This window comes from Atractosteus spatula, chromosome 4 (assembly GCF_055471065.1).
Source record: "Atractosteus spatula isolate fAtrSpa1 chromosome 4, fAtrSpa1.hap1, whole genome shotgun sequence".
NCBI classification, from domain to species: Eukaryota; Metazoa; Chordata; class Actinopteri; order Semionotiformes; family Lepisosteidae; genus Atractosteus; species Atractosteus spatula.
The window spans coordinates 5445082-5471835 of record NC_142709.1 but is presented as its reverse complement, the minus strand read 5'-3'; the positions used below and the strand labels follow the sequence as shown (position 1 = coordinate 5471835).

General features: G+C 41.4%; 1 protein-coding gene across 2 annotated transcripts; it reads left to right on the top strand.

The window, feature by feature from the left end:
* The first annotated feature begins 817 nt into the window (after positions 1-817).
* tpp2 (tripeptidyl peptidase 2) lies at positions 818-26200 on the top strand. Of its 2 annotated transcripts, XM_088912768.1 has the most exons (30): positions 818-1052; positions 2495-2623; positions 3045-3140; positions 3635-3739; positions 4774-4898; positions 6423-6586; positions 7165-7319; positions 7955-8031; positions 8331-8458; positions 8934-9033; positions 9593-9741; positions 10665-10780; positions 11406-11577; positions 12064-12221; positions 12901-12977; positions 13387-13493; positions 13827-13981; positions 14214-14330; positions 15073-15173; positions 15432-15528; positions 15946-16083; positions 16907-17151; positions 17530-17608; positions 19003-19041; positions 20944-21095; positions 21460-21556; positions 21793-21923; positions 22264-22471; positions 22843-22962; positions 24441-26200. In XM_088912768.1, exons 1-30 carry the CDS (start codon positions 888-890, stop codon positions 24528-24530), a joined length of 3792 nt encoding a protein of 1263 aa, XP_088768894.1. In that variant the 5' UTR covers positions 818-887; the 3' UTR covers positions 24531-26200. The 2 variants fall into 2 exon arrangements, with proteins under 2 accessions (XP_088768894.1, XP_088768895.1); XM_088912769.1 differs by lacking the exon at positions 19003-19041.
* The last annotated feature ends 554 nt before the right edge of the window (positions 26201-26754 follow it).

Here is a 26754-nt window from a genome sequence, read left to right as displayed (position 1 = left end):
CCCCTAGTACTCATTTGGAAAGCAGGCTGAGTGGACCTGGGAGCCGTCTGGAAGGAATTAGAGCTACATCACTTGCCCCTACCCGGGATTGAACCCAGGACCTTCCGGTCAAGAGCTAGACACCCTTGCCATCTGAGCTACCACGCCTCCACACAGAAAGGACCTTACAGAAAGTGCAGCAGCCTATTACATAGCAACCTACTATGAACACATCGATTTCAACTTCATCAGCTTCCTGCTAGTCTCCTCTATGGAGGAGGAGGGTATTTTCTATACAATAGCTGTGCTGGAAAAATTCATTGTTTTGCTTCATTATGTGTTCGACCCAACACATGGAAACCATGTGTTTGGCTGTACAATATGGTGTGCTGAGGCTGTCCGTTTGCCAATGGACTGAGTTCAAGCAGGTCACCTAGGTGCACTGCATTTCTTAAGACCCTGAATTCTCCTCACTGCTCTCCTTCATAGCTAGCAGCTTGTCTACGCTTGTGAATACTACACTACTCATGGGCATAGCATCATTTATTTAATATTTACTGTACTCTTCTAACGGTTTTCAAAGAAAACCAAAGCTGTGAGTTTAAAGGATGCTGCAGTAATTGGGTGCTCTATTTTTTTTGTTATTACATTCGTTACCTAATTATTCGGTTTGTGCGATCAGATATTAAATTGACTGAAACTTCCAGAAAAAACGGACAAACAGAAGAGTTATCGCAAACTGCCCAAGGAAAACGCCTGAACATTAAACGGGGCACTGGGATGAAAAAGTGGACTCTGTCTCTTTAAAAAGCGTTCCCCCAGTCTCCGGCTCAGGCAGTGTGTGTGTGTACGGTTTCTCATCCCCCGCTCCGGCTCGTTATTGTTTATCATCGTCGTTTTGTCAGGTCATGGCTGCTCATTGTGCTGAAGAACCCTTCCCTTTCCACGGACTGCTTCCCAAAAAAGAGACCGGGGCCGCGTCCTTCCTTTGTCGGTACCCCGAGTACGATGGTCGGGGCGTCCTCATCGCCATCCTCGATACCGGCGTGGACCCAGGGGCCCCGGGTATGCAGGTAACACCAGCAGGGGGAGTGCGGGGAGGTGCAGGCCTCACGTCGGCAGCCCCCGGAGTCACTTGATGGAAGTTACCCGGCAGGAAGCCGGCTGTGCGGCGTGGGACAGTGACTTTATGCATGGTCGCTTCTCCACGGGCCTGCATCGGTGAAGCCAGTTAACAATGGCACAGTGCCGTGTCCAGTCATCTCTTGTGTATCTGGGCGCCCTGAGCGAGTCTTCTTGTTTGTTGACGTTTGTTTTGCTTCGCTAGCTGTTCCCAGCTCTGCTTTGCTTACCATTTTCAATCACAATTTCCTTCAGGGTTTTTCGTTTAGCAGAAACGTTTTTGAACAGCGCCAGCTGCAGCAGGGCAGGGGGTGTTTTATGTTTTTGAATGAAATTTGTCTTTCATCGGAACTGGTGGAGATAAAAAAAAAAACCCACCATCCTTAAGGTGATCGAATGAAATGAGATGGAAAACGCTGGGCATTAAAAAAATCCAGTTATAGGAATTTAATGTATATTATTGCAGCTAAAATCGACAAAAAAAACAATTTAGCTGACATCATTTATATGAGTAGTTATACTGATATATTTGCATTATGAATCTGATAGTGTAATATAAACAAATCTAGCACTGATTTATCATTTATCGTAAGTGAATTTATTTTGCCCATCAAATAAAAATAGATTATGGTCCATTTGAATTTATTCATTACTCTGTAACTGTTTTTATTTTAATCAAATCTGTTGTGAGGTTAGCAGGATTTCATATAACTTGATTCTGAAGTGCTCAGTTTTTTAAATAATGTCAATTCTGTTATCTTCTGAAATATGTCTACATCACAGAACACTTTTTAGACACTTTTAGACTCTAGTTTGGGTGCATTTTTCTCCCCATCTGTATTTTTTGCACACAGGGAGAAAAATAAAATTTAGTTCTGGTTATTTTTTCAGTGTCTGAAAGGGGCTTTAGGCAGCGACACTGCGGTGATCCACCAAGCCCCAAGAAAAGTTGAAAGCCGTCAATAACTGAATCTGACCTATTTACCTCTTGCCATGTATTGATGTGTTTATTTGTACATTAATACATCAATCCAGTCTTTCATACTAGAAGTGCAGCGTGTGTACAATTCACTGGGGGAAACGCTGTTTATTGATTGTTGTTCTGAGCCCCTTTGACCACATCCATTTGCAAAATTGTCCAGAATGGCTAAAAACATCTCTTGCTCTTTTGTACTTCCGTGGGAGAAGCCAAAGACAAATTTCCAACAGCAGCGGGCCATAAAGTATCTACCCCTTCAATTGAAAGGGCTTCCCTCGTAGTTATCTTCTTGATTGCTGCACAGCAGGTATTGACAGAGTGCGGCCGCCAGCCTGGCCTGCCCACCTGGACCAGCGGCTGTACACGCCTCGAGCTCTCGGTCATCTCTTGCGCTCAAAACTTTTCTTTTTTTAGGTGACGTCCGATGGGAAGCCGAAGATCGTGGATATCATCGACACGACGGGCAGCGGAGATGTGAACATGTCCACGGTGGTGGAGCCGAAGGACGGCGTTGTGGTGGGCCTGTCGGGGAGGACGTTGAAGGTCAGGCCCCTCGGTCAGCAGAATCTGTGCTCTCTTCCTTTCCTGCCTTAGTAGCTTGACGGTGACAGCTGTGCTGCATTCAGTGGTGGTGGCCACGCGCTCTGTGTGGTTGCCTGTGTTTTAGCACTTCTGCCGCTCTGATGAGTGCAGAGAAATGTCGAGGGCCTTCTTGGGGTTAAACACACCTGAGGAGCTCACTCCCGCCCGCTGGGATTCACGTCGATGCCGTTTACATGAACTTCTCGACCTTTGAACGAGAGGTTCCCCGTTTACCCGGAACCACGCAGAAATGTTCTTCAGTAGCCGAAAAGTTGATGCCTTTCGAAATCCTTTTTGTGTCGATACTGTTTTTAATTGAAGGCGTTCGGCGCGTCGATGCAAAAGGTGCAGTCTCACGCCATCATGTCTGTTGCTCTCGTAGATTCCTGCAGCATGGATAAACCCATCGGGGAAGTATCACATCGGTGTCAAAAATGGATACGAGTTTTTTCCAAAAGCCCTGAAAGAAAGAGTACAGGTAACAGTGCGTGCATGTTCTACTTTCGACTAAAGTATTTTTTATTGATACTCGGTAACTCAGTGGCTGTTGCAGCCCTCTCAAGCACAAGTTAATAAACCGTGGGAACACTATTGGTTTTGTTGTCCCGTTCAATCCCATTTTCTCCCACTCAATGTAATGTGCAAATTACCCACTGTGTTGTCTCAAGACTTATTTTGTTTTTTTCTTTTCAGCCTTCGTTTGACTTTAGCAAAGTGTAATGGGATCATTTAACTCTTGAGCCCTTTGGCTATTTTTACAAGGTAGTAAGTCAAAAACAGATACATTAAGCAGATCGGTAACAGATAAAGGGTCAGGTACACAGGTTAAAGCAGTTTCCAATTCAAGGATGCATGAGGTGTATAGGATTTGATTTTTAATTAAGGTTGATTTTTAGTTCCTCGTGCCCAGTGCCCTACTGTGGGAGCAGGTGTTAAGGTACCTGTGGTTGTCTTTGGGTTTTCTTTGTGCAGAAGGACCGCAAAGAGAAGCTGTGGGACCCATCCCATCGAGCTGTGCTGGCTGAAGCCTGCCGGAAGCAGGAGGAGTTTGACAGCACGCACACCACTCTGTCCCAGGTCAGCTGGACAACTGCCGAACAGTCACACGCTGAACACAGGGCTGTCAGTGGCTCTGCTGATCCTGATGAACACCTACTACACCATCAGTACACCACAGACTGAGCCCAGCTCTTTGAGTGGCTCTGCTGGTACATATGAGCGCCTGCTATCCCACTGGTACAGCACGCACAGATCTCGGAGCTTTCAAAGGCTGTGTTGCTTCAGATCTCTCAAAAAAACCCCAACAAAACCACATCCTGCTTAAAGGAGAGTGAGACATACACAAAGATGGGGCACATCTGTTGCAGAGTTTTTTGTTTTTGTAAGCTGATGGCATCGATTGGAGACTTTTTCAGCTGTGAAGCTAGTTACAATGCTTCTTATAAAACCTTAATAGAATAAGAAACGAGTAAGGAAGAACATAAGGAAAATTACATGCAAGAGGTTAACATCTCGCTTGTTCGGCGGCTAGATGTTTATTGATCTGTCATTTCTTGAAAGATCACAGGGAATCGACTTTAAAGGCTAGGCACTTTGTTCCAGTTGTCTGCTACCCTCAAAGCAAAAATAAGTCAGGTTAACTTTCCTGAAACTGATGTAAAAGAAATATGTAAAACCCTGTATGTGGAAAAAATAGAATTAAGTACAGCAATAAACTATTATAGAAATGTTGTTAATACTTTATTGCCTCTCTTTTTCTGGACACATTTATAGAGCCATTAAGTCAAATTTTGTGATTATGGAACTTGAATTAATTGTTTAGTACTATGGTGGCCTTTTGACTGGATTTCTAAAGACACACAAGAAAACCCAAATTCTTTTCTTATGGATTTGCATCCACTTTTAAAATTGATGAATATTTGTGAACAAGCCCATCAAAAGTTAGTTCTGCACATCAATAATTTTCATAGGAACAAGTAATAGGTTTATTCCATGCTGAAAAAAAGAAGAAAGAGAACACAACGTTTCGGCCGTGGAGCCTACGCATGCTGACGCAGCTACCCACCTGAATAATTTTCATAGTTTTTTTTGTTACTCTGTTCTCTCTATAGACGGAGAAGCTGGTGAAAGAAGAGCTACAATGTCAAACAGAGCTGCTGAATTCGCTGGAGAAAAAGTACAGTGATCCAGGGCCTGTGTATGACTGCCTATTGTGGCACGATGGAGAGACGTGGAGGTAGACACCTTAACTGCAAGACCGAGGGGAAAAACAAATTGTTCCATTTTTCCTTGTGTTTTATTGTCATTTTCGTGCCCTGCGCTAGGCTAAATAAGTCTTTAAAAGTCAGAAATGCCCTTTTTTATTAAAACATATTACTCGATAACAGGAGTTTTCAGACATTTCTGACTAAAAGACTGCTTGTCAAGGGTTCTGCTTAAGAGCCGATTCGTGCAACTGTTCAGTGCCACGTCATCAAAGCAGACATGAAGGTTAACAGATGAACTGCAAGCTGTTGGAGTGGACCCGCTGTGTCGTGGCTACACTGGGGTTGAAATGTTTTCCTGTTTGGGCTGCTGAGTACTCTTTGGCATGGTATCGGCTCCCAACAGAGAGCGGTTGATCTCTGTGATTCAGGCATCACTGGTTGGAGCCCGGGCCATGACAGTAGCCCCCTGTGAAGCAGGCTTCCCAAACTCCAGATTAGCTGGTCAGGGCTCTGTTGGCTCCAGGGGACGCAGTGACCCCTGTGGGCTCCTGGGTGCTTGCAGTCATGAGGTCCTTTCAGTGAGGGATGCGCCTGTCCTCCAGTCAGCGCCGAGCCTGCCGTACAGGGCTGTGCTGCCGGTGACGTGTTAAAGGATGAAAGGTTTGAAGGTGGGTTGGCGTCCGTCTCCAGTTCCTCATTGTTCCCTGTGTGCGGTTGCAGGCTCACAGCCATGAACGGAGATGAGATTGGCTGTGTCCCATCTGTTTTTGGTGGCCTCCCTAGGCAGTCTGTGGGTGGCCCCCAGAGCCGTAAACCTGTAGAGCAGTAGTTATGAGTTCAGTTGTTACTGTTTGTGTGGCATCTCTGTACTTTAACACTAACACTGGCAGTCTCTTGTTTGCGGTTCTGTGTTTTGCTTTGTTTTTTTTTCTTGGTGTTGGAAAATCTGTGTGCGCTGGCTAAGATAATCTTGCAGTGACAAAGAAATGACAAGACGCAGAAAGCAGCTTTTGTGTCTCTTGAAGTACTTAAGAGGGTTGGGCAGCCTTTTTTTGTCTTGTGCTCCATTTGGCAACCAGAAAAAGTAAAAAATACCTAAGTAAAGAAAGGGATTTAAGTAAAGGTATAAGGTAAATTACCTGATAAAAAAAGAAAATTAGAAACAACAAAAGAGTTGGGGAAAAATGTATAACAACTCAAGATTAAAACAGAATGTGACCTACTGTTCCTATTGTAGTTCCTCAGAGCAGTGCTTGAGCTTGTGGATTGTGTTCGTTTTTATGTACAGTATATATTTTTACATAAGGCAAAAGGAGTAATTCTGCTAAAGTTTAGAACTCCTCATTAAGCTGCACTTTTAGTTTCCATTTTCAGTACTTTTTTTTTCCAATTTGCTCTTTCCCGTTATCTCTGAAGTGACTTTGTGGACTTGGAAATGGATTCCATGGCAAACATTTTTCTTGTTGACTCTGAAAGAAGCTTTTCCTCCAAACATGGGAACTGATAGTGTTTTTTGTTGTAACCAAAAGTCTCATTTCTGTGTCATGTTACAGGGCATGTTTAGACACTTCAGAGAGCGGGGATCTCAGCAGTTGCACGGTTCTCAGGAGTTACAAGGAAAGCCATGAGTACGCATCTCTGGGCAGCTCCGAAATGCTGAACTATTCTGTGAATATTTACGATGAGGGAAATATACTCTGCATAGTGACCAGTGGAGGTGAGAGCAAAATGACATTCCCTCTGAAAACAAGCTGTTAGTGAGAATTTTTGGATATTTAAGAGAGACCGAGCTGTCACATTAATCTTCAACTTCTGTGCATTGCAATTATTTAATTTAAAATGCACTTTAAAATGATATGGCATATGGAATATGCAATGTATGATATAATTGTTTGCATGTGAGTTGACACTACAGTCCGGCAATGTCATACCAGTAGTATTTTCCACTTAGTTTCAATTTCGCAATTTTATTCCTAAAACAAAAGTTTCGCAATTTAATTCATAAAATGGTGCTTGTAAAGCTATTTAATATTTGTTCTTGCAGTAAAGCACCCAGAATGAAAAAAAAAAACAATCTATGAAACCACATTGCCTTTAAATGACTTAATTTCAATTATAGTTAATTCATGCCAGCAAATTCCTGATGAACAGGAATGGTAAGCCTTCTAACTGCTGGTGTTAGAGTGAATAGAGGACACTGATGTGTTCGGAACAAGACGATTGTTGTGGAGGTCCGTCTTCCGGAAGTGTGCCCTGGTGCTGCAGCGGTCTGAACGGTGCGCGTCTTTCCCGCAGGCGCCCACGGGACCCACGTAGCCAGCATCGCAGCCGGATATTTCCCGGACGAGCCGGAGAGGAACGGAGTGGCTCCGGGGGCCCAGGTCCTCGCCATCAAGATCGGGGACACCAGGCTGAGCACCATGGAGACCGGGACAGGCCTCATCCGAGCAGTATGTCCGCCACTCCCAGACGTGTTGCGGGACAGTATTTCGTTCGCTTGTGGCTTGTAAGAGAGGAAAGCCAGGGCGCTGCAAACTGCAGCTCATTAACTAAGAAAAATTCAACATTAGTGCATGTGTCACTGCCTCAGAATGAGTTATGCCAAAGGTCGTTACGTTTCAGAAGAAAGTATCGATAGTAAAGACAACAGAAGTAGTGACCAATGAAAGAATTGACTGACTTGTTCCCCTGGGTGTCTTTCAGAATTTTAATTTCAAATTATTTTTCACATGATGATAAAGTAAAATTAATTGTTTGTGCATGTGCTGGTGGTTCACACGTGTTCTGGATTATTTGTTTCCTAAAGAAAATTGCAGGCTCTCGCCTCAGTGGTGTTTTGGATAAAACGTAGGACATTGGAGTTAAATATTAAACACAAAATAATTCATGCTGTTTAAACACGTAATAATCTTTTCCTTAACTCCTCTAGTGCATCTATTCAGATGCAGAAATAGTCCCCTTCCAACTTAATCTGATCTGCTCTAACAATATGCTTTACCTGTAGGTGAAATTTAAATTGTGCATTGTGAATATTACCCATACTTATTTTGTTAATGGTTGTTTTTTTCTCATTTTCACTTGGTAGATGATAGAAGTTATCAATTACAAGTGTGACCTTGTTAACTATAGCTATGGGGAAGCTACACACTGGCCGAACTCTGGGTAAGACATTTATTCTACAGAACCGATCCTGCGACAAGACAATTGACTGAAATAGTGTGTCTATAACAAAACCCTAATTTAATTACCTTAATACGAGGTGTTCAGCTAAACATACATGAAACATATACTGTAGTTTTAAAATCTGTAATAAAAGGACTTTCTTAAAAAAGTGGTCTAATATAGATTTCCAATTTATGATGTGTAATACAGTAATCTCTTCATATGCTGTGTGTGCGCTTATACATCTTTGGGTAATGTCTGTGGTATTTAATATTATTAACAGTGTTCTTATATTTTAGGAGAATATGTGAAGTGATAAATGAAGCTGTATTGAAACATAACGTAATCTATGTATCGAGTGCTGGCAATAATGGCCCATGCCTATCAACTGTGGGCTGTCCTGGAGGGACAACGTGTAGTGTAATAGGTAAGACAATACAAAAGAATTATAAGTAGCAGTAGCAGGCCTGACAGGAGGAATGAAAAAATAATTTCAGTCTTTAATCTTCTCATAGGTAAAGAGTGTTACTGTACAGATACCTTTAGAGAAGATTGTACATGTATATTGTTTCCTTTCATCTGGTATGTTTGGATGCAGGTTTAATAATTCTTTGCCAGATGTCCACCGTGCTCCTTTTTTCCAAGGGTTCTGAAGCCCTAAAGACTGAAAAATTCAAAACAGTGAGATTCTGTCCTGCTCTTCAGTGTGTGGTCTTTTTTTTCTGGGTCTTTTTACAACGTCCCATTGAATTTTGACAGCATCTTAATTGTTTTCATTTAAACATTTAGTTTAAGCTTAAAATGTTTGTGAGGAACTGTAAGATTTGCATCCTTCTGATCATTAAAATCAGTCTTTTCTACACAGCCTTATGAAACTGCGTGTTGTCGTTCTTTTACTTTAGGTGTGGGTGCCTATGTTACACCTGACATGATGGTCGCCGAGTACTCACTCCGAGAGAAGCTGCCAGCAAACCAGTACACCTGGTCATCTCGGGGGCCCAGGTTAGAGCCGAGTTCTTCTCTCCGCACACACAAACAGGAAAATTAGGTCACTGTTTCATTTTGAAGTATGTGTATGGAGTATGGGCTGTAATTAAAACAGCGGGGAAGATGATCTGGCTTTTTATTCTTCGAGTCTGATGGTTTTTGCAATTTATCCAAGCACAATAAGACACATTAAATACAGTAATGGATTTTGACAATTTAAACCCTAACATCTTTTCAGAGTTAATGCTGGTAGAGTAATTACTCCACTTATATGAGATGAAAGTTGTAATTTGCTTTGTTTTGTTGACTGAAAATTGCTGTTGTCTTGCCCTTAACAGCACTGCCAGCATTTCTCGTTTCAAAGAGGATTACCTGGTAATTTAACAGTGAATGATTTAACAGTGCCTGACTTTAATTCCTTTTTTAGAGCGACAGAGAACCAGCAGCTGATAAAGGGTGGCAGTACTGGGGACTGTTTAATGCTAGAGTGTGCCTCTGGATATTTGGCGGGGGGGGGGGATTTGTGCTGGTGTGACACCAGTGTCCATGTGGGTTGTGTTGTTTGTACCTGCAGCACTGATGGAGCTCTGGGAGTGAGTATCAGTGCACCAGGGGGCGCCATTGCATCGGTCCCCAACTGGACCCTGCGTGGCACACAGCTCATGAACGGGACATCCATGTCTTCCCCTAATGCCTGCGGGGGCATTGCTCTGGTGCTTTCAGGTAAACACACCAGTGACTGAACCAGACTCATGCTGGGAAGTCTCCTGTAGTTCTTTCTTTATTACCTCAAAGAAAGATAGAACTGTTTCAGATACAAAGATCTAAATAACATTAAGGAAACACACTGTGCCAATCAAGGTATACATTTATTTCTGACAAGATTTAAAAGTGTTTTGTGCTGTGGATCATTTGCATTGAACGCAGGAAGTTTTACAAATCTACGTTGTAAGAAATATACCTCCTGTATTTCCAGTTTCACAGACCTTTTTATACAGTACTTAGTGGACGGTGTAGGAAAAAAATTGACCTTTTTTAAATGATTGTCCATAAATTTACAGACAGTTGTCACATCTGCATTGTAAGCATGCATCTATAATATAATAATAATAACATTACTTTATTAACCCTTTACAATTTCTTGCATTAGGAATTATCTTTTCGCATACCCCAGCTTGCTCTCCATAATACGTTTTGACTGTTTTTCCTGTTCTTTCACCTTTTAAATAAAGACCCACAGCCCAAAAGCAAAAGTTCCTGGTTGATGGCAGAACTCACAGTGACATGCTTACGTTAGGCTAGATTGTGATCTGTAGATTTGTGGTCTCTAAAAATTATGTACTAGCTCTGCAAACCATTAAAATCTGTATTTGGCATGTACTGTTAAAAACGTGTCTACCGGTATGGTTTCTTTTGTTGGAGAATGTATAATGTATATAATGACATGAGTTGAATAGTTCAGGTGTGTAAATGACCTCGGCTGGACATTTTCTGTGGCAGTAAAAAATTAGAATAATTTTTTAAAATTATATTACTGAGTTGTAGTTTGATCTCACGGTGACGTTTATGCGCTGTGCTTTTGTAAATGATTTACTTACTGTCCCAGTTTCTTATTAACCTTTTAAACATACATCCGCTTTTTTCAGGAGTGAAATCCAATGGTATCCGACCTACTGCATTTGCTGTGCGAAGAGCTCTGGAGAACACGGCCTTGAAAGTCGATGATATTGAAGTATTTGCACAGGGGCATGGAATCATCCAGGTAATAAAATATTGCAAGGGGCATCAGCTTCGGTAATGTTGTATATTTGATGTAATTCTGGTTTAAGCCTGGTCCGCCGCTTATAAATATGAAACTGATTTTATTTCTGTTATGGGGGGGTTGAGCAAGTTCATACAACAGCATAAAGATTTTACAGTAATAAATATGTGTCATTGTTTTTAGTTGGGATCCCAACAGTCTGGCCTGGCGAGGAGCAAGAATGCATCCCAATTATTTACATGCATTGTCATGGGAAACTCTTTACTCCTTTTTGAATTGCTTAGCAATTTTCAACAATGCTTCTGCTATCTAAGTAGAGAATTGCCTACATCATCTTATAAAAAAAAATTCCTAACCGTGTTTTGAATGCGACTCTTTCAGGTCAGAGACTCTAGGGGATAAAAGTCCAAAGAGTTAACAAGCAGGAGAATCCACAAGCTAGTTTTTGAATTCATTCGTGATTATATTTGTAGACATCAGTCATAATTGTTCACTTTTTGGAAATTCTGGGAAGGGATCTCTTGTCAGGAATAATGGCTGGCTGTCAAGAGAGGCCAGTGCGGGCGTGAAAGTGACCCCGTGCTGAACGTAGCCTCTCTTTTGGTTTGTTTCCTCTTCCTGCAAGGTTGATAAGGCTTACGACTACCTCATCCAGCACGCGTCCCTGCCAACCAGTAACCTGGGCTTCACGGTGACTGTAGGAAACCAGAGAGGCATCTACCTCAGGGACCCAGTCCATATCTCTGCGCCTTCTGACCACGGAGTTGGAGTAGAGCCCGTCTTTCCTGAGAACACAGGTCTGCCACAGTGTCTCTCAACGTTTTAGACCACAGGTTGTTGTCTTAGAAGGAGAAACAAACAGGAACAGAAGAGTTGTTTCATGTGGTAGATAAAGGATTATCAGGATTTACAAGGTTTGAAACGCTAATGATAGGCCTACAGTACAGAAATAAGAAAGCAGTTCAACTCAGCTGTTGAATAATGATGTCATTGTGGTATTCCTGTCTAGGTAATATTTGTTAGAATACCCTTTAGAAAACTGAGATTGCCAGAAAATGCTGTGAAGGGCTGTTACTGCAAAGCCATGCTAGTGCCGATCTCCTCAAATGCAAAGTGTCTTACGAGAAAGTTTTCCAAGAACTCTTGCTACTTCCTTTTGGAAGTGGTGAAACGCTGAAGAATGGGCGCTCACGCCCAGCTGAAGAGCTCCGTGTGAATGCCGACGGCTGTGCGGCCGCTGCTGCTGTTAAACGTGCCGTTCGCGCGTTTGCTTCTTGCTTCAGAGAACCCTGAGAGGATATCGCTCCAGCTCCATTTGGTGTTGACCTGCAGTGTGCCCTGGGTGCAGTGCCCCTCGCACTTGGAGCTGATGAACCAGTGCAGACACGTCAACGTCCGGGTGGACCCCCAGGGGCTGAGGGAGGGGCTTCATTATACTGAGGTACTGGGGGAGGTTATACATTCAACCGTGAATGCGTTTTTGTCGTCTCTCAGCTCTTGGGGCCCGGGTTTAACTCCAGATTTGGTCGGATCAAGCGTGTCGGTCCTTATCGGGCACCTTCTTCTTCGCCTATACGCCTTAACGTAATGTTCGCATTCCAGTAAAACCCGTAGTTAGATATTTATTGATGTTGTGGTTTTCATTGCAAAGTAAAAAAATAAAACAACTTCATTTTCATCCGTCCAGTGCAAAGAACATAAGAACTGTTACAAATGAGCCATCTGGCCCATCTAGCATGTGTGACAGAGAGTAGACAATTGATCCAAGAATCTTGTCCAGGCGTTTTTTTTTAAGGAAACCAGGGAATTGGCTTCAACAACATGGGTGGGTAGCTTATTACAAAGTATCACAACCCCCTGGGTAAAGAATTAGCTTTTGTTCTCGGTTTTAAATGCTCTTCCACATCATTTTCTCTTGTGTCCTTTGGTACCAGTTAGTACAATCCCAGAGGGGTCTGGTTTAAATACTTTTACTCAAGGATACAGCAGCTGTGTCCCCCACCTGGGACTAGTTTAGTCCTACAAAATTAAAAGTGAACACTGTAAGAGGACAAAGTACAATATATAGAAATGTGTTTTGTTTTGCAATTAGATTAAGGCCTGTTGTTTTTTTTTTGCAGATTTGTGGTTATGACACTACAGCACTGAGTGCAGGCCCGTTGTTCAGAGTACCAGTAACAGTTATTATTCCTACCAAGTAAGTCAGCATGACATCTTTCATTCCACAAAGATTCTGTTAAAGCTTACAGTCTACACTGTTTTATTTTCTCGGGAATTCGATATTCACATTTTTTACATCTGTTGGGAGCTGCCTTTTTTTTTAATCAAGACAATTGGGGGAAACTGTAATATGAATATCAGTGCTACTTATGGAAAAACATCAAAAGCTACCATTTCTGCTTCTTAAAGAAGTCCAAACTGTGTTCCTTTTTTATTTTTTTTAGCAACTATACAAAACTAGTCAAATAAAGATGATAACTAAAGTGTTATGCAGTCCTCATGTCATAAAAAAACTCAAAGGTTCTGCCTATGCCTGTTGGCATTTGTGCATGTATTTGCAGTCTTGGGTTTTTGTCAGTCAAGTTTGTGCCTCCTGTTGTTTGCAGGGTAACAGAAGCTTCAGGCTGCGAGGTGTTTTTCAGTGATATGCATTTCAGACCTGGTCAGATCAGACGGCACTTTATCACAGTTCCTCAGGGAGCCTCCTGGGCAGGTGAGAGGAGAAACAAGGTGGTACAAGTCAGGTGACAAAGGGTCACGAGTATAAAGGGCTGCTGGAGTTTTTATAGTAGCTTGTGGCTTGTTATTAATTAAGAGATGCACGGGATCAGAATTACTTCAGGCCTCTTGTACGTACTGTAATTCTGTGGAATTAATTATTCTAAACCCTTGTAATTCACCTTGGATGAGAGCACCAGCCAAAAAAAGTGACATTTTTTTATATTCTCAGAAATGTCGTGAGTATCTTGCAGTACTCACAGCGTACTGCATACTTTTCGTGCTGGATCACAAGTGTCTCATGCTGACATTGGTGTTCTTGTCTCAGAGATCACGTTAACCTCGCACTCATTAGACGTGTCTTCAAAATTCGTCCTCCATGCTGTTCATCTGGTGAAGCAGAAGGCATACCGTGCCAACGAGTTCTACAAGTTTTCATCCCTTCTGGAAAAGGGTTCACTAACGGAGGCTTTCCCCGTGCTGGTGAGTGAGGCCAGTTTAATGTATGATCTGTGCTTATGACTGGATTGACTGCTGCATATTATTAAGCAATTTAGTGGCAGACAGAGCATGGTGACTCATGCTGAATATTCTCTCCCAGTGTTCCATGTTACAGCATCTGTAAATCGCCATTGATTCATTAAAGCACACAGGGGTTTAAAATGAGCTGACCCCAAGTCGTTGTGCCTTTCAATATTTTGTTTTTCTCTTTCAGCAAGGGAGGACAGTAGAGGTGTGCATTGCTCGATGGTGGGCGAGTCTGGGAGATGTTACAATTGATTATTCAGTTTCCTTCCACGGCTTGATCTGTTCTACCTCACAGCTGCATATTGTAAGCGTTTTCTTCTTTACAGATTTGTTGTATTTTTTTTCTCTGGCTTCTAAATGTACGTTGAATGCGTTAAAAAATTGATTTGAAATTACAATGTTTTAGGGGAAAACCACTAAATGGTAGTCATTCAGTAGCAGTTCTTTAATGCTAGCTTGAGAATCGGCATTTATGAGTGCATTCCAAACCACAACGTAAATAAGATGTACACAGTACCTTGTAAAACCTCCAATTTACCTCACAAGAGAGACAAAATTTCCGCAGCGCCATATTCTGCGATTCAGAACAAATGAAGGGAAAGTGGCCCCATGACATTGTAAACAAGCAGGCTTATTTGTTACTTATTTGTTAACTTTGCAAGGAGATCACATTGAAAATGTCTGCCGCACTTATTCGCTCATACATTACATTATATTAGTCATTACAGTGACTAGTGAACAGGAAGGGCTGCTTCACTTCGCAGTTCTCGCAAACTCTCGCTCTCGCCCGTGATGAGACCAGGGGTTTGTAACAACATGGCGACTTACAGTACTTTCACAAAGTTCACGATTTTGTACTTAATTTGAGATTTTTCGATTTTTCTGTGCCATCATCTAGTTTATTTTGTTACTGAGATTTAATAACCGGTCTGAGAAATCGGGACTGCAGTTCCCCTTTAAAAAAGAAATCTGCTCAGTGCAGTATTGTAACTTCATGATTAGATGTGATATTTCAGTTAGGTTCCATAAAACTCTCTTTCTTCCAGCATGCATCAGAAGGTATTTCCAGTTTTGAAGTGTTTTCTACATTGAAGTATGAAGACATCTCGCCAAACATAAACCTTAAAAACTGGGTACAGCCCCTGAGGTAAGATTTCTCCCCTCTCTAGAGGAAAGAAGTATGAGTGTGTGTAAGGCACTTTCCCTTCTGTGCCCTTCATCTGTTCTGTAGGGCTTGTATGCTTTAATTGATCATGAACGGACTATTGAATTGAAATGTTCAGCTCAGAGTCTCTTTAGATTTCATAGCTAGGGAGAATAGGAATAACGTTGTTTTGTTATTCCTCTCATGCTTTTTTTTTAAATCCGTACTAAACCCGAAACGTGTTGTCTCCTTGAATTTTAGGCCTCTTGGTGCTAAGACAAGGCCTCTTGGGTCCCGGGACATTCTGCCAAATAATCGCCAGCTTTATGAGATCATTCTGACATACAGCTTTCACCAGGTGGGTATGCAAGAGCTGGCAAGCGCTTATTTAGTTGGACCACCTAGGCAGGAATATCTTAACTTTCTTAATTAGAATCTCTTAATCAGCAGTTACTCCATTGAGGTTCATCAGCGATTTGTACCCTTTCCTGTACTGCAGATTCTTCTTCTTTTTTATCCTGAAGGCACATGGGAGGTGAAATAGGTTGTGAACATTGAACACTGTGAGAATCGTAGTTATTTTTATAGAGACAAAGATATTGTTGTCTATCTCGGGACGCTTATTTAATCTACGGCCTAGGGGAGAAGGGATGAGGCGCGTTGGGCCCCATGTGTTTTTTCCACACCGCGCCGGCAACTCCAGTCCCCTGCCAGGAGAGCGGTGCACCGCCGCGCGAGTGAGCTTCGCTAACTGCACCTTTCTGTCCTCACCTAGCCGAAAAGTGGCGAGGTGACGCCCAGCTGCCCCTTGTTGTGCGAGCTGCTGTACGAGTCCGAGTTCGACAGCCAGCTGTGGATGCTGTTTGATCAGAATAAGAAGCTGATGGGATCAGGCGACGCTTACCCTCATCAGGTACAGGGCCTCTGCTTTCTCTCAGTTCCTCTTCGCAGCAACAGCAACATCAACAACACACAGCTAATTTGTCTTCTTATTTACATGATTGCTTTGCTGGATTCACAAGCTTATTCCTCACTTGAGGCAGTGGAAAACACATTACATGTTAGTCTTGCTGTGTGTTACAGAATGTCAGGCGTATTGGGAATAACCAATTCAGCCTTTGTCTGCTGTTTAAAACTGTATATTCCTGGGTCATTGTTTTCCAGCCTGCCATTCTAGTTCCTGGGTTATTCAGATATCATGATAAACTGGATTAAAACATGTATGTCAGAGTATCAGGTAGAAATATGGAGCTGGGACTCCTCTTGTGACTGGCAAAGGCACATGCCCAGAGTTCAGGTTCACCTTCATAAACACAGCCGGACATGGCCGGTGCCACTCTGGGCTGTCCTGCTGGCCAGCTGCAGCTGGGATTCTTTGAGCAGCAGCTCTCCCAGTGTCTGGTGGGCTTGTGTTGACCTGGGTGTGTTCTGGCTGTGAGTGTGCAGTGTTGATGCCTGGGGCAGCTGAGTGCTTCCAGGGATGGGCAGGCATGTTTGGGCCAGACTGTCCTTCACATACCCTACAGCAGGGCTCCTGGTGACTTGTTAGGCACCCGTGAGCTGGCAGTGCTGTTGGGAAGATCCCCTTCACTCCTCCCATCAGTGCCAGCTCTACCCTAGGTGCTGTAGGGAGTTGGAGGGGTGAGTAGTGCTGGATGACTTTGTATACAATTAAAAACCTGTAAACACAGAGGCGATCGCTGGTGAAAGGTCAATGTTTTTTTTTCTTCTTCTAGTATTCCTTGAAGCTGGAGAAAGGAGATTATACGGTGCGACTTCAGGTTCGGCACGAGCAGCTCAGCGAGCTGGAGCGCCTTAAGGACCTGCCTTTTATCATTTCACACAGACTGTCTAACACTCTGAGTCTGGATATCTACGAAACTCACAGAAATGCCCTGCTGGGCAAGAAGAAAGCCAACACCATCACCCTGCCACCCCACTGCTCACAGCCTTTCTTTGTCACCTCACTGCCAGATGACAAGTAAGCAAATTCCTCTGTGTTTTTTTTCCCTCTTTGATTTTAATGTTTGCTCTTTGCTTAAGGGAGATAGAACTGTAACAAGATGCTCTGTTTGGGTCCCCAGCTTTTATACACCAATAAGTTTGTTTTTGGAGTGTTGGATGAGGTATTGAAAATACTGGCACATAATTCTAATTGCAGGGTAAACTTACTGAGTAAACACAATGGTGATATTGACATTGTACCGATGCTGTATAGCCAAAGCCTTTCCAGATACATTCTAGAAAACATAGCCAGTGCTCTTGTGGGTCTCGCCATTTGTAAGTGATATACAGAATTGCATGTATTAATGATCAATTTAGATGAACAATTTTAAGAGTTTTCCTCCTCTGCCTTCAGAATACCAAAAGGGGCAGGGCCTGGCTGCTATCTTACTGGATCCCTTTCCTTGCCCAAGAGTGAATACGGGAAGAAAGCAGTGAGTGTCTTCCATTCTGAAAGCATGCCCCTCTCCCTTCCATCTGCCCGAGAGGTTGTGTCGGCTGCTTGTGCTCTTTGCTGCAGATTTGGGAAGCTTTGCTGTTGCTCCTCTCGCTGTCAGCGTTGTACTAATCCGACATGAGCGTGCATGCAGCTTGCCAAACTGTCACGTTGCATACTTTGGCATCAGATGAAAAGTCTGGCTTGCGTAGCGTAGCGGGACGAGTTGTGCACAGCCACAGTTTCAGTCTCCTGCAGTACCAAGTAATGTATTCATTAATCATCAAATTACTTGGTGATGTGGATCATGGCATTACCACACTTTTTTTCATGCAACTTGCAGTGACTATGAGTGGTTTGAATGTACAGTAAGTATCGAAGTGTCGATTACAGTGTACCGTCCAGTTGTGGTGTAGTAAGTCAGCTGCTTTCTCAAATGGGACAGAGCACACCTTTTGGACTTTCCGAAGGTTTATTTGCCTTCGAGTCAGTTGCCAATGTAGAAATGCTAGATGCATATCGGCTGATGTTTGTGCTTTGTTTTCCTACGTTGAATAAAATTCTGGTCTCAGTAATGAATATTTGTTGACACAAGCAAGGTGCACTAAGTGCAATATTAGCATCAACAATGTTAAATTAAAAATAAAAAGCTTGTTGCACACTTCAAAGTGTAGAAAGAGGCTAAATAAGCCTCTTTCTTTTCAAATGTACTCTTACAGCAGTATTGCCACTTGGAGTTAACTGTTCAGTGCTTTGCTTTTGTCGCTAACCTGGAGGAAGCTAAAGGTAACTCAAAAAACATTGCTTTTGCTCAGCAGGACTATTGTCAATACAGAGGAACCTAAGAACATGCTGTGAACTGATATTTCCTTAAACTTGGAAAACTGTGGATGTTGTTTCAGGAATACAGTCATTCTAAAACCAAGGCCAGCTGCTGCTTTAATATAGCGGTGGATGAACTTTATAAGCTTATTTTTCTATGGAACTACAGCAAATTTCGCCAGATTGTGCATCTTGAGCTTTGTGGCGGAGTGAAACAAGGTAAAAAGGGCTTTGTGGGTTCGTTTGAGCCCTTGTTGGACTGGGCTGGCTTCCCTCCAAAAAGCAGAAGGGGGCGCTGTGTCACCGAGTGTTGGTAGGTTTGAAGCAGTACTGCATGAATTATAGCTACACGGAAAGGAAAATGCCTCTTAATAGTCCAGCAGCTATGAAAGGTCTGTGGGGAAATGGCTTTGAGTTCTGAGTGAAATATGCTGCTGCTTTCCAAGAGTCGTCATTGTGCCTGCCACAGGTGTATAGTGGGAAAAGAGTTCACAGAGGGGTGACATGATCCTTCACAGTGTCTGTCCAGTGTATGCCTGTTTTCTTACAGTATGCTATTCTGACCACCAGGGGCAGGCTGCTTCAAAACGGCAAGGAAAATTTAAAAAGGTACTGATCCTGTTAGAAAGATATGCTATACCATTGTACATGGCTGAAATCTATGCAGTGCTGTGTGTGTTTCTGGGGAGGTTTTTATTTTCTTCTGATTTATATTAGCTTTTTGCGACGATATGCACTCCAATAGTGATACTAAGATGCTGTTTTTAGATGTTGCTCAATAATTATTTTAAGCATTATCTTATTTTCATTTTTTGAACGATTCCCCAAACTGCTTTTATTGTCGCATTTTCTGTTCATTATATTCTGCATTTTTAGAAATCTGTGTGAAATATCTGACTAATCCCATTTACGCTGCTGCTGTAATTCCTGTAAATAACCAGAGGCTGGCGGTGGCCCAGTGCTTGCGGAGCTATGCTTTGCTCTACAGCAGGTGCTGGCTTAGGCTTCAGTTCTTGCTATCAGAAGCTTGAATTTTCTTCTTGTTATATTAAATCACTTAGAAAATGCTTATAGATTGGCCCTCTCAGGCGATATTAAGATTTTATATACCCTTCTTTGTGATTCTGTAGGTGAATGAAAGTCACCCCTACTGAGTTCAGTTAAACTGCAGTGTAAAAAGTCATTGCATGCTTTAATTTCCATTTCATTCATTGTAGAAGCTGTTGCTGTATTTATGATCGTTTGAGAGGCAAGATTTTACAGTGACTTTTACGTGTTGCATAACAAGTCCCATTCACATGGAGTGTTTGCATGTAGGACTGAGTCAGACTATGCAAAAATAATCCTCTCTTGAGAGTAAAGGACTGTTCAGGCAGGGACAGTCAAGGTTCCTGTGAGTTGTCGTCCGATTGGCTTACTGGTACTAAGGGAGGGCGAGCTGGCCTGAATACCTTGTCCCGGCACACAGCAGGGGCCTGAGTGACGTACTGGGTGCCTGCGCAGTGCTATCAGTGAGAGACACGGTGTTAGCCCAGTGTGTGACAAAAGGTGGATGGCTCAGGTCTTGCACATTTTGGAGGAAATCGTACGCGTGCCTCATCCTTTTCATCCTACCATGAAACAGTGGGCGAACTTCATGTGCTGCTACTAGTGATTATTTTGACATTTAAGCTAAATATGTAACCCTCTGCAGAGGTTACAGAAGATATGCAAGTTAACAAATTACATTTTGTGGTAGGTATGTTTGCCTGGCCCACAAATTTAAACAAAACACACATGAGCTCTACTTCAGCCCTAAAGAAGCCTATCACTCTGTGCTGGCTATTTCGTAGGTAATATGTTTTGTAGTTCTTTTTAAGAACTTTTAAACTCCAGATTTTGTTAATTTAGCATTGTACTACCTGTTCCGTTAATGGCTTTTTAAAACAGTGTGTATGTATGTCGGCTTTTGGGAAGCTCTCTTGAATATACTGCATTTTGCTATAATCACTAAAGGTTTTCCTGAATGCAGAACACTAGTTTATTGTTCCCTGTGCACACAATCTATTAAATTAACACCACATAAACATATGGTAACTGTCTCTGCTCTCCAATGTTTGAGATGTATCCACCCTCAGGCTATTTTTGTCAGACCTTTTAGCAACATTTATGAGCCAAAAACGTGGTAACTACAGCACATAAATTTCCATCCCCAAGAGGGTTTGTTTGAAGCTGGATGAGAGTTTTTGTTCCGAGACGTCACCACATGCAGTTGGTTTCCCCAAATAGGCAATTAGATTGTGAAATTCCTCTGGATGTAAATTTAGTTACACAAAATCTTTTTTTGTGTGTTTTAGAAAACAATCTTGTGTCTTTACGCCTTTTGTGTGAGATAAATATATTAAGCGTACTTTTTTCCAGTTCTACACTTACATGAAGTTCAGCAGTGTCCTTAGGTCTTATAAAACGTTGCATTTCTGAGAGAGGTGTGTGCCAGTAACAGGGGGACCTCTCTGTGTTATCCCTCTCCAGGATGTGGTGCCAGTCTCTTACCATTTAATACCGGCGCCCAACAAACCCAAGAACGGGGGCAAAGAGAAGGAGAAGGACGGAGAGAAGGAGAAAGCTGTTAGCGAGGAGTTTACCGAGGCCCTGAGAGATCTCAAGATACAGTGGATGACAAAGTAAGCTGTGTGATTACAGGTGCAGATAGAGGGCTTTGGGGAAAACTGCCTCTGGTGTGTGTGTGTGTGTGTGTGTGTGTGTGTGTGTGTGTGCTGTGATACCCTGGATGGGATGGCCAGTGCGTATCCTGCCTTGCAGCTCCCACTGCTTACCAGGATAGGCTCTGCATTGGATAAAGCACTTAGAAAATGGATGGACGCATATAAACGACAGTTTGCATTGTAGACAGGACACGCTGAAATCCAGACAAATACTTCCAGTATCACCCCATAAAAGTCAAACATGGTTTCTACAAACTCTTTTTAGGGTGTTTCGTCATGACATTTACAGTGAGTTGATCTTTTTTTTTTATTCCTCCTGCAGACTGGATACCAGTGCCATTTATGAGGAGTTAAAAGAAACATTTTCCAATCACCTTCCTTTGCATGTCACAAGATTGCATCAGCTGGACTCCGAAAAGGTAAAAAAAAAACACCTCTTTCTTTTCAAATGTACTCCAGGAGCTGCAGAAGAGGAAAAATGATGACTTGGACCTGAAATGACTGTGTTATTAGTATGGATTTTATATTTGGCACATTCGCTGTGGGGAGGGTCACAGTACCACAGCTGTTTTGTACTTATTGCCTCTCATTATTATCCCTGCCCATGACTGTATTTCCTCGGGTCTGATCCGGTTCTGTCGTATGTGTTTCCCAGGAGCGTATGAAGCAGCTGGGAGAAATAGTAGCGGCTGCAGACGTTGTCATCTCTCAGATTGATCAAACTGCCTTGGCTGTCTACTTCACCATGAAGACTGACCCCAGGCCTGATGCAGCGTCTATAAAAAGGTATTCCAGTAGCCCCTCCTGTCTACAACTTTGTAAGTAACGAGCGTTTTAATGTTGCTGGGTCACAGGCTAACTGTGCAGGAAGAATTTCGATATTGCATTGTTAACAAGCTAAAAAATGCTGAGAATATAAGAATGATTAGAAAAGAGCCCGTTACGCCTGTTTGATTGCTAGCAGATACTGATGTCTATGGTTCTTCAGTTTGAAGTAGTCTGCTACGACTAGTACTGTTACTCGTGCTCAACTTCAGATATGCAAAATCTGCTTTGTGCAATCTGTTTCAACTGCAGAATCACCCGGGTGATCGTTTTCTCTTTTCTGTTCCCGCTCTGCTTGCAGCGACATGGAGAAGCAGAAGTCGTCCCTGATTGACGCGCTGTGCAGGAAGGGCTGTGCTCTGGCGGACAAACACCTGCAGCAGCAGCAGCAGGACGGCGCCAGCTCACTGGAGGTGGGCAGCACAGAGGACAGCCCTGAAGGGTCCTTGAAGAACCTCAACGACACGTTCTGGGAGGTCCAGAAGTGGGCCGACCTCACTGACTCCAAGGTAGGAGACCGCAGTGTAAGAACTTAGGCACGGCTGTGGGCCATGGACAGAAATATCCTAAAACCTTGGAATGTCTTCCATTCAGCCCTTGTAAAGTACATTCACTGCTAACTTTACTGGCCGGGATGTGCTACGTGTTTGCCAAATAAAAGAAAGCCTTTCCTTTGTGAGCATGCTTATCAATTCTTCTTGGAAAAGAATACAGAAGAACTGTTATAAAAACAACAGGAAGGTGTTAGCATTTAGAATTAAGTTAGTGTATTTGTAATCAGAACAGGTTTTCACCTCTTGATAGTGCTGTATTTCACTCCTAACAACAGTTTTCTCTCCTTTACTTGTTCATTTGGCTTCTCTGAAATTTTCCATTTCAGGTTTTGATGTTTGCGTATAAACACGCATTAGCAACTAAAATGCATGGGAGAGCCCTGAAATATGCGTCAAAGATTGTTGAAGAGAAACCCAGCAAAGAGAATTGGAAAAATTGCTTTCAGGTAAGAGCCTGTTTATGCCTTTTCTTCTCATTTTCAGTGAGTGAAGATCCCTTTAACCTTTAGTCAGTTTTGGAGAGTTTGGTTAGAAGCAAAAGCAGATGAACAAGAAGCTTGCTAGAAATATGTCTAAACGCCTCTGTCACATGGGATCTAACAAGTTATGTTTTACTGATCCTGTAATACCCTAGTATCTGCATATAAGCCAGCAATGATGGATGAGATGTGCAAACATAGACATATACATTCTGTCAGTGGACTGTGCTGCCTCATTCTCAGGTCTGACTTCATACCCCAGGTTTACAGATTGAGTCACTCAGGAGGCTCCCCGTTTAATGTTGAAACATAAGTTTGAACATGAGAAAACTGTAATGGTTACAGATGAGAGGAGGCCCTTAGGCCCATCTGGCCGGTTTGGTAGTTAGCAGTTAATTGATTCAAGGATCTCATCCATCCCTTTCTTGAAAGAAGCTGGGGTCTTCAACAGCACGACGTGTTGGCTAGGTAGCTTGTTTCCACTCCCAGAACCCAGTGAATGAAGAAGTGTCTCCTGCCTAAACAGTGTGAAATGAAGTTGAGTGTGGTTTCTGCTAGTGCCCTCTGCTTTGTGTTTCCCCTCTTCATTCTGAAGAAGTCCTCTGGGTTGACTTTGTCAGTGCCCATGAGGACTTTGATACTTGAATATCAAGTCCCCTCGTAGTCGTATCTGTTGACGACTCATCATTTCTGATTTTCCAATAAGTGCTGCTTCATATCAGTGACGATTGAAACACGAACATAAATATTATTGCTTTTGTTAATAATGAGGCCTTTAAATGCATTTCTGTCTTAAAATGTTAGTTTTTGTTATTTCACATTCAAGAACATGTTGCCTATTACTCTTTTTTTTAATAAGTCATTTCACTTGTCTACCAAAAACAATTAGTTTATTTACAGTATCATCGATTTATCATTTTCATTTTCAAGAGTCTTCAATATCTGCTGTTATAGCATTGAAAACTTTCAGTTTTTTATTTGGTTTTTGCTTGTGCTTGCAATTCATTATGTTCCTTTAATTGTTTTTTTCTTTTAAAATGCTCTAGGAAGGTTCATTCTTCTACCATTTGGGGTTACAGACTTGGGTTTTCTTGTGATAAATCTGTTAATCATTTGTGTTGAGTAGAATAATCTCTAAGACATCTTCATCCATTCTGATTTATTCTCTGTCTTATTCTGTTTTACTTCTGTTAAACTATATCTTAAAACATTAGGAAACTGATTATAACATAATCTGCTTTCCTGAAATCTTAAATCTTTTGCTGTGGACCTTCACAAATTCAAAATATACCTCAAAGCATACCATGTTGTAATCAGTTTCCTAATGTTTTTTACTTTACCTTCCTTAAACATTCTTAAGCAATTCTTGAGCTGACATAATTGTCGTTGTCTTGGTTACAGAGGTGTTGAAAAAGACCTACTTCAATTTACATTTATTTTTTCAGCTCATGAAGTCCCTTGGATGGAACCATTGTGCATCCTTTGCTGAGAATTGGCTTCCAGTTATGTACCCTGCAGACTTTACACCTTTCTAAATAAATTAATGTACATTGTGGGCAATGTACATTATCCCATCATGGAAGGAAGGTGGATTTGTGTCTGAATTAAAACGCCTTTTATGTACAAACTTGTTTTCCCCCTCCCTTAAATTTGTCTAATTTAAGATTTAGCCACTTTTGACAGATGTCAGATTCTCCAAAATATACAGTATAAGACAATTGTGAGTTTTGGTAAAAAGTGTCTGAAATTAGTAGCTGCACGAATACTATCTCGTAAGAGTCAAGTGCAAACCCCTTTCTGAAAGCATCAGTAAATCTCATTTATACATGAAAACCAATATTTTGACCAAACACGTATTAGCAATGTAGGGTTATTAAGTAACAAATGAAAAAAGCATACCTTTGAGTTACACCAGTAGTTTTAAAATTAGTTAATCTTGACAGATTGCTTCCTAAATTACTGTAAGCAGTAATCTTTGGCACCTCTATAAATTTGGAAAAAAGAAATTTAAGATGTTGATTTTACATTATGTCACTCAATACAGAAGTGCCATATATCCTGTCTGTAATCTATGAACATACAATACAACAAACATCAGGAACAGTACATATTAATCAGCAGACCACCCACCTAGACTCTGAAGTTTTTGTTTTTCTAGACTGAATTTTTAATTTTTATTTTTTATCCAGTATTTAGAAAACTCCCCTACAATATTTTCTTATTTGTTGAAGTCAAACAGTCTTTTACAGTAATTTTTAAGAAGTGTATACATTTTGTATATATATACTGAGGTGCATTAAAAACACAACAAATGAATATTGGACCAAATAGCATTTGTTGTGTTTTAATATTTCTGCATATATACATCTTGGAATGTAGGAAATAAACCATTCTTGTTTGACTTTTATGATTTCTTAATTTATGTGTACACACTTTCATTTTCACTTTTCAGAGACCGAAAATGGGATTAATAGGATTTAACACTTTAATTCTTTTAGAAGATAATATAAAATGAGATCTCAGGCTTCCTATTGTCATAGGAATCAAATACATTATAAATACATTACACTTACTTTCAAGTAGAATTGCCCTGTTTGTTTTCACATTCTTTTATACTGTACTTACAGAAACTGCTTTACAGTTTTTACTTCGTTTTTCCAAAGCATGATTGCATTTAAAATGGAATGGCTTTTTTAAGAATAATGTTTGGTTCGAAGGTCAAAGCTGCAGTCTCATTGCAGAGTAGAAGCCATTGGTTATTTGCATGCCATAATCCACTAGTTTCACAAATGGAGAAGTATCACATAGGTGATTATTTCTTATGTATATAAACTGTTCAACTAAGCTGAAGTTCAGGGTTTTACAGTATATTCTATTAAATGATGTTTTTAACAGCCTTAAAATTCAAATACTGCTGCACTCAAGTTGCTTCTGATGTCCAAACTCTGTAATTAAATATATCATACATTTGTTTAAACATGTTTTAGATTATGTATTTATGGAGTCATTTTATTTATAAAGGACACAGTAGTTAGACACATTGTTTTAAAAACTGCTTTCATTTTACTTGTAAACTGGTATGATTTTCTAAATATTGTTCCCCAGCAGCATAAGCAAACAGCTTCTTTTGTGTTGCAACATCACCTGTATAAAACATGTTGCACTACACACTAAATTAATTCTGAATAAAATAATTTGAAAATTAGAGTTTGTTTTACTTTGTCTTTTGTGAGAAAAATGCTAACATTGAACATGACAGTTCTCAAGAAGCGCATTTGAAACTTCATACTCTTTTCAGTAACACTTCAGTTGTGGTCTTCATTACAACTGTCTTCAAATAATCTATTAACATTATTAATGATGGTATAAACCACTACTGTATAAATGAACTGGGGTTAAAGCTATGGACGGACAGGATTATAGTTTAATCCAAGGAGAGAGTGGTCATCGCATTGTCACTTTATCTTGTGCTGTTTGTCATTTTTATTTAATATCATAACAGTATTCATTTAATAAAAAGTTGTAATTGTTTTTTTAATACTAGTATATACTATTGTTCTATGTATTGGTTTATATATCCATAAATGTGTTTAAATTAATTTATGCAGTTATGTGCACACTATACAGTGTTATATGTATTGTTCATTATGCACAGCCCCAAAAAAGCATGCAGAATTTTCCCAGTTGCTCTTATTGCACAATGAAGTGACTGCATGACAACAGTCACTCAGGGGTCCTGTGAGTGGCGCTCTGCCAGTC

Coding starts and splice junctions, on each gene's coding strand:
- tpp2 (XM_088912768.1), top strand. CDS start 888: ATGGCTGCTCATTGTGCTGAAGAACCCTTCCCTTTCCACGGACTGCTT. Junction 8,459..8,933: donor GACAACGTGTAGTGTAATAG/GTAAGACAATAC, acceptor CTTTTACTTTAG/GTGTGGGTGCCTATGTTACA. Junction 16,084..16,906: donor GCGACGCTTACCCTCATCAG/GTACAGGGCCTC, acceptor TTCTTCTTCTAG/TATTCCTTGAAGCTGGAGAA.